This window comes from Plecotus auritus (genome assembly GCF_963455305.1).
Source record: "Plecotus auritus genome assembly, chromosome: 5".
Classification (NCBI taxonomy): domain Eukaryota; kingdom Metazoa; phylum Chordata; class Mammalia; order Chiroptera; family Vespertilionidae; genus Plecotus; species Plecotus auritus.
In genome coordinates this window covers 150970135-150982946 of record NC_137776.1, presented here as the reverse complement: position 1 = coordinate 150982946, position 12812 = coordinate 150970135, and the positions used below count along the sequence as shown (strand labels likewise).

Here is a 12812-nt window from a genome sequence, read left to right as displayed (position 1 = left end):
CTTTCCTCTGTGCTTGTCTGTGTCCAAATTACCACCTCTTATAGGACACTGGTCATATTGAATTAGGGACCTTCCTAATGACCTCTCCAAACACAGTCACATTCTGAAGCACTGGTGTTGGGACGTCAACATAGAAATCTGGGGAGATACATTTCAGCCCATAATAGGCACTTACTTAGTTCTGTCCAATCTGCAAAATGGGTTTATAAAAGTACTTTTTAGCACTGTTGTGAGTGTTCAACGATATGATACATGCCAATTGCTTAGAGTGATAGATGGCATATAGTGAGCACTCACTAAATAGAAGTATTTTTATTATAATCATAAATCTTATTATATGCACCTGTGTCATCTTTCCCAATTGGGAGATGGTTGTATGCCCAGCCTTTTAGTTATTGAGGCCTGGGATTAGTGTAGTCTTTCTTGTGCCCCCACAGCATTGGAACAAGCTGCCTTCAACAGAGCAACCAGGCAGAAGCCCAGATATTGTGATCAAGTGGACTGGTATGGATATTGTGCTAAGGGTTTCTGAGTGGTCTTCTTTGGTGTTAGGCACCAGAGATGGCTGTGAAGTGCTCTCAGATGCCCTAATTCCTGTAATGGCCAGACCTAGATAAGCTCCTGGGGAAGAATAATCTGTCTGTGTATGACAAGGGCAAGAGGCAGAGGACTTTTCACATTGTCAGGGGAGTAACTATAAAATTAGAGCGGTAGATTGCTGAATGAGAGAATTATCCAAGTACTGGAGATGATTTTTTTTTTAAAAAAATATATTTTATTGATTTTTTACAGAGAGGAAGGGAGAGGATAGAGAGTTGGAAACATCGATGAGAGAGAAACATCCATCAGCTGCCTCCTGCACACCCCCCAGTGGGAATGTGCCTGCAACCAAGGTACATGCCCTTGACCAGAATCGAACCTGGGATCCCCCAGTCCGAAGGCCGACGCTCTATCCACTGAGCCAAACCAGTCAGGGCTGGAGATGATTTTTAAAGAATGCAGTGTGTGAATGAGGTTAGCATGCCTGTGATTGTACCTGTCCCACACAGGTCTAGACTGATGAGAATAGTTAGAATTCTATAATGTTGATATTATGGTAAGTTATCATCTCGGGCCCAAATAAGTGCCTGCTATCTAAGTTCATGACTGTTTTTTTTTCAAATGACATAAATGTTCCTTCTTTTAAAAAAAGTGCTGCTACTATCTCAACATAGTCACAGCTCGTGTTACCCATTAGCAAGCATGGTTCTCCACCAGGGTCAGAGAAGGAAGGTCCCATGGGCTCTGATGGAGTCTGCTGTCCCAGAGGGACAACATGCCGTCAGTCCAGAGAACCTTTGGATATGCTGGGGAGTCTCAGCTGCAGTGATGGCAGTTCAGTGCTTCAGGCACTTCATGCATGGTCCAAACTGGATCCACTTAGCTCATCAGCTCCTAGACTTGACTCAAGGGCACGCTAGCCAGCTGCCCTGCCTTAACAATTTCTCTTTTGAAATGACTGAGAAATATTTGTCTTTTAATAAGTTATTAAGCAATGAGTAGGATGATTGTCACTTCTAAAACCATATATATATATATGTGTGTGTGTGTGTGTGAATTTATATGAAGTAATTTTTAACTGACCATACAATAATAGGTATATGTACTCTTATGATCATAAAAGCTGAAATACATCCTTACTAGGGACTGGTGGAACATGGAATTAAGTAATTGTTTTAGTGTTACCTAACTTTTTCTCTATAAACATATTTACCTTTCTATTAAAGAAAAACCAGCATTGACTGAAAAAAAATTCTTCCCTATCAATGCCTTTATATGCATTTCCACTACTCCACAGTTCTCCACCTTCTAATACTAAATCATCACATTGTACGTCTTAAAAATCACATTGTGCAACCTAACTGTATAATTTTTATGTGTTAGTCATACCTCAGAAAAGCTGGAAAAACTATAAGGTTGCTGTTCCATTGTAAAAAAAAACTGGGGAGAATAATTAACAATGTCTCTGACTATGCCCCTCCCTACGAGGTCATTCTGTTATCGCTGCCTTTTTCTTCCTTGCTTCTTTACTTATGTGTCTCTCTTGTAAAAATGTTCTGAAAATTTGCCTTTTTATTTTTCACCTGGTTTAATGTCACTCTTTTTTTGAAGGAAAGAGCAAGTTAGTACCTTGTATCAAAACATCAACCTTGTGGAGCCGAGACTGATTCAGCCGTATGAACACGTTATCAAGAACTTCATCCGTGAGATCAAACTTCAAAGCACAGAAATGGAAAGCCTGGCCATCGCGGTGAAGAGGTATTGAAGTCCTTCCTTCCTAAGTGGCACATGTGGTCCTGGAACTGGCTCCCTGACCCAGGGGCCACGTGGACTGAACTGCATTGTCACACTGGGGCAGGGGAGGACTTCCTGATCCTCAGGAATCTGGGGCCTTCTGAACTGAGCAGCTTGAGAGAAGCTGAGTCAAGCAGTACCGCCTAGAGTCAGCAATCCGTCAGCAGGTCACTGTGATCCTGTCATTTAAACTCTTCAGGGTCATGATTCCATACAGAACACTTCAGAGAGATGTGTTATCTTCCGTCCTGCCACTTGGAACGTAGGGGAAACTTTCATCTGGAGAGGCGAGCAGGGCTTTGTTTGAAGCCTGGCCCTGTCACTGGCTGGTGTGTGCCTGGACAGTTTCCTTACTCTTCCTGAATCTTAGCTTCTGCATTTGCAAAATGAGGCTGTAAATATTCCCCTCCTCAGGGGGTGGAGACTTAATGGATGCTATCATGGGGGATGCCCCTCGCACTGGGCCTGTGCAGGGTGGATGCTCAGCGATGCTGCTTTCCCCTGTCTGGCCTCCCTCACCCAGCCCCAACCAAAAGGCTGAGCGCAGCTAAGCCCTTAGTCCTGCAGCCGGTTTGTGGAAGGCATAGCTGCTTACACAGGATATCTTACTGCTTTTAGCAGCAGCCCAGTGCGAAGCAGCATTCTACGTGTTGCAATCCAAACATCGGCCTCTCTGCCTTCTGGAAGGGCCACACTGCTTTGGCAAATGTTGGGAAAGAGGGCATTTCGTTTGTCACTACTCCTTGTTCACCCCACAAAGGCTTCTCGCTGCAATGCGTTCCTCCAGCAGCTCTGAGCTGCCCACCTCCGTCTCTGCCCGGAACTTGGGATCAGCCCCTTGGATAGGATGCCCCACCTCCACGGGGCAGGCCAGGGCTGCTCCTCTGTCTCTGCTCTTCCCTTCAACATGATGATCGAACTATCCACTTGACCCTTTGAAGTAACCAGAGTGAATGAAAATGTAGAAGAGAACATGTTTTAGAATACAGATGTTAAGTAGGATTATTTTCAGAGTCATGCAGGAGTTGAACTGTTCTCAGGGGGTTGCTCATGAACACGATCACTTCCTGGCTCCGATCATCTCCCTCGGGTCTGCTGGGGCCTTGCAGTAGATGCTCTCAGAACTCTAGATTCTCTGGAGCATGTGGAGTGTTGGTCAGAGCCCCAGGTTGGCCTCCTTTGAGAGGTGACTAGCAGACACACATAGTGAGTTTTCAGAGCATCCAGTGAGTGCCTGTTAAAATAGACAGACTCTCATGTATACACACAGGTACACATATACAGACCCACAGAAAGATATGCGGGACACACACACACCACACCACACACACACACACACACACACACACACACACACGTGTGCGTGCGCTCAAGCACACATGGCCCCTAAGGCAGTACCAGGTAAACACATTAGGGAAAGAAGGAATGGCATTCTTCTATGTTCTCATTACCAGCGCTGCTCTCAGCCGTGGAGTATGTCACATTATGCTGCGCTGTGTTGTTGCTTCTTTCCTTCCCCATCCTGTGCTCTCTGGGTGAGATCCAAAGTCAGGCTCTGCCCTGAGCTCTGGGCCTCCTAAAGGCCCCTCTCTTAGCTGTTAAGACGCCTCACTGATGCATTTATATGACCACCATGGACATTTTCTTACAGTCCTCGCTAAGGTCCCTTCATCCTCACCTCTATTTTTTAATTGGGGCAGAGTCTTGGTCTGTATTTACACCTGAAGGATGGGTACCCAATATTCTGGTAGGGGCCCTGGACTGGGGTAAAGTAGACATTCCCAATACCCTAGACATTTCATTAGGAATTGCTGAGGCAAACACTGTCATTATAGCCTGAACAATCAAAAAACTGTAAAAGTTGCTCAGAAGTGAGAAAAGCAGCAGGAACACATTCAGAAGCAGCCCAGATACCCAGATGTTTGGGACGGGGTGTCTAGAAGGAATGGTTGGAAAAACCTGTCCTAACAAAGGGAGAAATGGATATGTGGCATTGCTCTTTACAGTTTCAGGGTTCATCGAAAAACAAGCAAACCCCAACACCCACATTGCTATGGAGAAATATAATTCCTAGGCTTCAAATAGCAGGTATTTATAAACAAACTAGAACTAACTGGCTTTCCGTACCAGGTTAACATAACCTTGGGCAAGCTGTAAGGTGAGGAGGGAGTAAACAGGAGCAGGGAGCAGTAGTAAATCATTCAGGATTTTACCTTGGGGTCCTCCCCCCACTCTTCAATGCTTGCTTGGAACTTTAGGTAGAAATTAAACTGATGCACCAACAAATTGCATCACAAGGAATTAAGAGCAGGTGAGATGGTGTAGCAGAAGCCAGCAAACTTGAGGATGGGAGATCTACTCAGGCCCTGTTCCCTACTGTTTATTAACTGCATGTCACTGGTCCAAGTGAACCAACTCTAAATCTCCTGGTGGCTGCTTTCATGTCACTTATAATCTAGTTCAGTAGGCGTATATATGAGTGTGAAATGTAGATACTTGGACATGTAGCTGAGAGAGAATAAAAAAATAATTGTGTTAGGGCTTACTTAGAAGCTTCAACCATTGTACAGTGGCAGATGTCTCCATACTGGGCAACTGCTATGTAAAACTTTCCTGAAAATCTTCTCAACAGACTTCTCCCATTTCTTACTTTTTTGGCAAATCAGTATGTTCTGCCTCCATAAAATATGATTAATTGATTACATTAATAAAAGAAATTTTTTAACGGGTAACTGTATCTACATTTATAACTTTAAGGAATTGATTAGTAACAAGTGCTGAGCTCCTTCCTTCTCCCCCCTTCCAACTAACATATAACAGTGTGTGTTTCATATAATGAAATTTCAAACCATCTCTTTGCCCTGGAGCGCTTTTTTTTTTTTTTTCGGTCTAGGGTTCTAGCTCATCAGGACAGCAAGAAGGATTTTCAGAATTTATTGACAGCTTCCCAGTTGTTTAGTATCTTTATCAGTTCTTTGCCACAATTTAGTTGAGTGCCATTTTATCTAACCTATTCCGTTTATTTAATATCTAGTTTTAATGTCCTCTTACATTCAAATGGTCACCTTGCTAACCTCATTTTATTATGTGGAAGGCACAGCAATTATTATTTTGAATGTTGTGTTTCTCCTCGTTTATAAAATAAAAGTCTTGGGATAGATTAGGGGAAGTTTCCCCTTACAAGTTTAAGAGGAGAATGAAAAGGTGTGCATCATCCCTTGACTTTCAGAGCCCAGGACAAGGCAGCCATGCAGCTGAGTGAGTTGGAGGAGGAAATGGATCAGAGGATTCAGGCTGCAGAACACAAGACTCGGAAAGACGTGAGTGTGTGGGGTTCATTCACTCAGTGAGTCCTTAGGGACAGGGCACCGGGCCACCTCTGGGTGTAGCATGTAGAGGAATCGAACTGCAACCTTTCAGTACATGGACTGATGCTCTAACCACTCAGGGACACCAGCCAGGGCTAGGCACATTTCTTTCAGTAGCTAGTGTTAGGTTTTATTTTTTTTGGAAAACATGTCATCTTTTTCCTATTCATTTGAGCTGTTAACTCTCAGAGGCAGCAAATAGAGTGAAAGGGTCCTGAGAGTTGGTGTTTATAGACCTTAGTATGCTTTCTGGCTCTGTCCTGTGTAGGCTATAGATGGTGCTGGGCAAATAGCCTGACCTGAGCCTTTGTTGTCCCAATTCTGGAAATGGCCATGTATCTACAGTCATGTGGTTACTTCCCCCCTCCCTGTGTAGGAGACTTAGGATCATTTTTAGTTTGACAAAAGATATTTATCGCCTGTGATTTTGAAGAGCCTATTTAAATCAACGTAACTTTTTTTTTTTTTTTCCTTTTAGGAAAAACGCAAAGCCGAGGAAGCCCTCAGTGACCTCAGGCGTCAGTATGAAACAGAAGTAGGGGATCTACAGGTGACAATAAAGAAACTGAAAAAGGTAGGTATGTGGAAGCAAGACTTTTAGGAATAGCTCCAAGATATCAGTGTGTCTGAGTTATAAGTGACTAAAAACATTTAGAATCACTTTGAAGCAGCAGGTGGAATCAGATCTCAGAATCAAATTGGACTCTGTGGCAAGACTCTTATGTTTCCAAAGGCATCCTTGTCTTGCATAGATCTATGTGTGAGCACATTAAAGGCTGTAAAGAACTGTAGAGAAGTTTACACAGTTGTTATAATCGCTGTTACCTATGCCATTGATGCTGAGAAACTCATTTTGCCAGCTCAGTTTTTCTTCTCTGAAGTTGGCGTGCATTTTAAAGTCAAGGGCTCATCTCACAGTCAGCTGTGTGCAGTCATGACATAGTCACACAGGGGTGGGCAAACTTTTTGATTCGAGGGCCACAATGGGTTCTTAAACTGGACCGGAGGGCCAGAACAAAAGCATGGATGGAGTGTTTGTGTGAACTAATATAAATTCAAAGTAAAGGAGCGGAGGGGAGAGCAAGAGAACCGGATAGAACAGCCGGATCCGGCCCGTGGGCCATAGTTTGACCAAGGCTGACATAGTGTGTGAAACCTTCAGCTGAAAGATGACAAAAGCCCAGTGTCAGAGTACTTAGACTTAACTTAATGGCATAAGGCATTCATTTTGATTAGTGCATAAATATTCAATTAATGGACACCCACAAATCCTCATGTTTCCCATGGGTGTAAGCTATTTGTAGGGAATCATTTTTGTTGCCCATGTTATAGATGCTCTTGAGCTACTTTAATCTGGAAACAACTAATGAATCAACCAGCAAGCAGAGCTCATGGACGTACTGATATCATTTTTAGTGTGAACATGTCTCTACTTTCACATCATAGTAAATTTTACTGATTTCAATCATTTGATAAGAATTTCCTGAAATCACTGTGAAGAAAACATAGTTGAAAACAACACTCACTTTGTTCTTAAAAATCTTAGACTCTAGCAGGACAGGTACAACACTTACAAATAATTATAATGCAGGATAGAAAGTGTTAAATGCAGATAAAGTTATAGGTGAATATAGAGGTCCAGACACATGCAATGTAACTGAAAAAGCAAGGATTGGGTTGTTTAAGAGTTGAATGGTTTCCAGGAAGGGTTTTCTAATTGTTTCAAATAAAATTCATTAAACAATAAAACTCTTTTCTCAAATGTTTAAATTATTTAAATTCTTATGGAAAATTGACTTCTAGAATTCCTATTTCTATATGCAGGAATATTCCCAAAGTTAACTGAATCAATTCAGAGTAAGTCTGTAAACGTACAACCTTTATTTGCTCTTTCAGCTAGAAGAACAATCAAAACATGTAAGTCAAAAAGAAGATGTGGCTGCATTAAAAAGACAAATTTATGATTTATCAATGGTAAGAATCACCTTTTCACTTACAGAAATACATTTCCTGTTAGACTACTGTTCCCTAAACATAATCATGCTAGTATTTCAGTGTTCCAGGAATAGAAGCTTAAAGAGAAAGTAATACCACAGTTAGAAAAAGTCTTTTGAATAACTTCAACCAAATATATTATTTATGCAGGCATTTCCTCAGTGATACCCCACCTGTTGTGAATATATATATATATATATATATATATATATATATATATATATATATTCCAAGCAATAATGGCATGCCTTAAACTTTCAATTGTAACACTGCATTCTTACAGCATCAACTCTGGTCTGTATCCAGGCTTCCTCTTTCTGTCCCTTTTCCATATTCTACTGACCATATCTTTTTTCGTTCTGTTGCCAATAGTGATAACATTTACATCTGTTTTTATTATCATTAATATGTTTTCTTTATTTCATTTTTAGGTTAACTCTAAAAGTTGAAAGCCAGTAATGATCATTTCTTTTATTCTCACTGCAGAGCCAAGAAATGCGATGGCATGAGCTGAAATTGCATTCCTTTCTCTCTAGCCATTAGCCCTGTGCCACTCAAAAGAGAAGGCTCCCAACCTCATGGTCAAATGAAGGTCCCTAATGTACGACCAGTTCCATGTTTTGCCACATCTTCATTGGCTTTGCATTTGGATCATGAATTTCTTAGAAAGTTGCTTGTTTTTCTTGGATATTCTGGTTGAGTTTTTGGTTTCTTTAATAACATCCTATTTCTTCTTCCCAATGCATAGAATTTGTTTTTGCTCCTTAAAAGTATTAATTTTGGAGTCCATGAAATTTCAGTTCTTATTGGACTGATTGTGTTTTAAACCTGCTACCCACATGTCATCTTGGAATTTCTGATCACTTTAGGGCATAGGATTTCTGTGCAGCTAGGTAATTAGGTCTGTTTACCTCAAGGCCTCTGCCCTGAAATGGGTCTTCCTAGGAGCTCTGTGTGGGAAGCTGGCTGTGAGACTGAGGGACCCTGATTACCAGAATAAGTGGGCATGGATATTCAGAGAGATGCTTTAGCTTTCCTTATAGAAGTTATACAGTTTTTTGTTTTGTTTTGTTTTATAAAAAGACAAGCCCTGTCTTGTTGCCTCTGGAATTAACTCTGGCTCTATTCTGTTCTTTCCTAAGGTAAGAGCAGGCCTGGGCTTGAGGGGCAGGGTGACTTAAGATAAACATTTAATCCCTGTTTTCATCTCCTCTCTCACTCCCTGGGCTTCTGCCTGGCCAATGGCCTCTTCTTTGTTCTATTGAAGAACCTTCCACACCTCCTTTCCCCCTACTTTCTCTCTTCCTTCCATTGCACATTTCTGTCCAGTTTCTATCTTTCAGAAATATTTAAGTCACGTGAGTGCAGATGGGCCTCTTTTCCACTCTTTTAACTTTTATTGGTTTATTTTCTTTGGTATTTCATGTCAATGAGTTCTCAAAAGGGAAGGAAGATAAATTCATATACTCAATTCACCATCTTGAGCTGGTTGCGTTCTCAAAAGGGAAGGAAGACAAATTCATATACTCAATTCACCATCTTGAGCTGGTAGCCTCCATTAAATTTTTTTTTAATTCTTAGATAAATTTTTAAAGTTTAAAAAATTATTTTTAAAAAACCTTAGGAAATTTTAATTCCTTTAGGATTTCCAAAAATTCCAAAAGAATATTTTAGAACTTTATAACCACATTCATTTATTTTTTAAGTGCAAAAGTTAAACATGTTAGGTGATAGGATTTATTGTAAAAAGAAGCCAGTCTACATGGTAATAGGTATATTAATTTCACAGGATTTTTATTAGTAGTTTCATAGCTGTTATTAGTAAGACAGATGTTTAAACGTTTGTTCTCAGTTAATTTGCCAATTGCTGGGGTGTTTCTCAGCATCCAGAAGGGTTCCACAATCTGTAGAAGGGCTGCAAGTAAATTAATAAAGAGACTAGACATGAAATATAAATTTGGAAGGCATTTTGGGGAGCCAGAGAAGACCTAGCTTCAGTAACCAAGTTCTTTGATCTCTGGACCCCTAGCTTTTTATTAACACAAGTTTCCCTAAAGCAAAGCAGATATATATATCAAAGGTAAGGTTTGGTATACAGTAGGCATTGTCAGGTTGGGGGAACTGCCTTCGGCTGTCCCAGTAGCAGGCAATAATATGTGCAGATTTTCAGGTTTGGGGAAATGCTTTTGGCTATTCCAGCAGCAGGTAATATGATTCATCCCTGCTGAATATAGAAGCCCATCAACCTTTTGAGGACTTCTTGCATTTATGACCTGCTGGAATTAGCTTCCAGCAGCTAATAACATGTCGAAGTACATAATGACAAACTCTTGAGTGTTGGAGTTTGGCACCAAATGTCATGTATTAAAAAACACATATACACAACTTTGAGTATTTAGATTTTTGACACTTTAATACTTTATCATAATTTCAAGTTTCATTGAATTGATAACAAGTTCTTTGACTACCAAGATTCGAAGACTTGTGGGTGGGTGAGAGTGGTGTGTGGGAAAGTTACACTACGCGTTATTTCATTTCTCCCAGGTGGAAGAAACTGAGTCTAATGATCTGCAATGTTCCTTTTCTCTAGGAAAATCAGAAAGTTAAGAAAGATCTGTTGGAAGCACAGACAAACATAGCCTTTCTTCAGAGTGAATTAGATGCTTTGAAAAGTGATTATGCTGATCAGAGTCTGAATTCTGAAAGGTATGAATCTTCACATTTGATTTTTTTTAGTTTGAGTGGAATGTTTATTTAGGTAACCATCCATGGGCATAAAGCTTAGTTATGTAATAATAAAGGCTTATTTATTAACCTTACTGATATATTCTTTGCTTTCTAAAGATTTTACTATCAGTATCAGCTTTTGTAGTGATTTTTAATTTTTTATACAAACAGATTAATTAGTATAAATGTTGACTGGGTAGGACAGTGCAGGCTTAATAAATGATTGAATTAACTGGGAGCAGAAGAATGTACCTAATGTGTCAAGAGTTAGTGTTAATAAGGGCTTTGAAAGTGGGAATATTGGCCCTTCAATATAAGAAAAGTAGACATATTAGACAAGTAATTTTATTTTGCTGTGCTTTAGTTTTGCAGTATGGTATATAGTAACACACACAGAGGCGTGTATTTATATGTGTGTGTATATATATATATATATATATATATATATAGAGAGAGAGAGAGAGAGAGAGAGAAATAAAGTTGCATATATGTACAAATATAAAGTACATATATATGCATACACACATTTGAATATAAATGCATCTATATACATATTTGCATATATGTACAAATATAAAGTACATATATATGCATACACACATTTGAATATAAATGCATCTATATACATATATGCATATGAAATGTAAAAGTTGTGGTCTCTGCTCTTTGAGACCTAGAAATTTAGTTGAGGGAGGTAAAAAACGAAGAGACATTTGAGGTGACCTTGGGAGGGGGAATAGATTTGTGTTGGTAAAGGGGAGCAGAGGCAACATCAGCAAGTAACCCAGGTGCCTAGTATTTTACTAGTACTATCTAGTACTTAGTACTAACACACTCAGTCCACATAATATCCCACGAGACAGGGACTTTCCTTATCCCCATTTCACAGATGGGAAGAGAAAGTTAAGAGATGTTCTAGGTGAGGCAGTACCCAACACAGGGTCAAGAATATAAGGTCAGATAAGCCTGGTTTGGGGAAAGTGGTTATACCACTGGGCAGGAAAAAGACATTTGAAATGAAAGGTAAAATTTTTAAAAAATTAAAATGTTTAAAACCTTGTTTAAAACTAAAATGTAAGGGCCCAGATTTCCTGGTGAACAAACTTAAATTTCTATAGACAATTAGAAAAATTTTAGTCTTATTAAGAGAGCGAATGGTCAGGTATTTGATACCTTGAGAGCTTTGGAAACTAGTGAGGGGGTTTGTCTGCTTAGAAATGGGGCTGAGATGGAATACGGGCTGGCTGTGAATGGCTGGTGTTCAGAGTGGACTTCTTGAGGATGAGGCTAGGGCTTCATAATAGAGCAACAGAGGAATCAGTGTGTGAGAGTTTGTAGTGAATGGAGGAAGCCTGGTCCTGTGGATTCCCTGTGATTCAGGAAGAGGAGAGGAGGGAGAGCAGGAGTAGGGTCAGGGAAGGGAGAGAAGCAATCACAAGAAAGAAGAAAATAGCTTCGGTTGGGATTGTATAAGGCTTGGAATGAGCAGAAAATGCTTAGAACTGACAATGAACTGAGGAAAGGGGACTTAGCAGAAGGTCAGTGGTTCATTCCCAGTGAGGACAGAGTCAGGTTAGTGGGGGTAGGGAGGAAGGGCTGGTGGGTGCAGAGTGCGCGATAAGGTGGAACAGCACCTTGCACAAGGAAGCTGAGGGTGTGGTGTGTGTGGAGTCCTAAGAGGAGAGGAGGCTACTAACAGCTCAGAGGAACCAAGTGGGAGCACAGATGAGATAGAAACCGTGGTCAAGGACACATGTCTTTGCAAAGGTGAGAAAGAGTTTGAAAGGGCAGGTTTGGGTAAGGCAGGACTGATCACCTAATTCTCATTCAAACATAAAATATAATTTTACAGGGATCTGGAAATAATCCGAGAGTACACAGAAGATCGAAACAGTCTTGAGAGGCAAATTGAAATACTCCAGTAAGTTCTCATATAAAATGCTCATTGAATTTACATTTTACTTATTTTTTGTTAATAGCACATGTGCCACATGTAACACAGGTGCTGTATTCTAAGGGCTGGGTTCTCATGCCCAGTCGTGCATCTTCTAGCTGTGCTGCATTTAGCACAACCTCTTAGCTGTCTGACGTTTCTAATCCTAAATAATCTAATAAAATCCAGGCACTAGAGTATAATTCTCTATGTCCTTGCAAGTCAGGTGGTGTGTCCGGCGTGTCTGTATTGCACCTCTGCAAGAATAATGGCCCAGACCTTAGCGGCTTTCTCTGCAGCTCACCTGAGAGGTGGTCAGCCATCTCATGGTAGTGCATGTCACAGCAGCAGGCATACACGATCCTTCTTTCACAATTTATAGTGCCTGTTTATAACGGGGTATATTTTTCCTAGGTTTAAAAAAACACTATTGGAAATACTATACCTGCTCTGTT

At 40.5% G+C, this 12812-nt stretch overlaps 1 protein-coding gene across 1 annotated transcript in view; it reads left to right on the top strand.

Moving 5' to 3' along the window:
* The window catches only part of RASEF (RAS and EF-hand domain containing), a 61348-nt gene that overhangs the window by 19731 nt on the left and 28805 nt on the right, over positions 1-12812 (top strand). Inside the window, exons 2-7 of the mRNA XM_080669086.1 lie at positions 2152-2298; positions 5564-5654; positions 6181-6276; positions 7599-7676; positions 10288-10403; positions 12277-12345. Of these exons, the coding sequence (XP_080525212.1) occupies positions 2152-2298; positions 5564-5654; positions 6181-6276; positions 7599-7676; positions 10288-10403; positions 12277-12345 (597 nt within the window). The remainder of the gene's footprint in view (positions 1-2151; positions 2299-5563; positions 5655-6180; positions 6277-7598; positions 7677-10287; positions 10404-12276; positions 12346-12812) is intronic.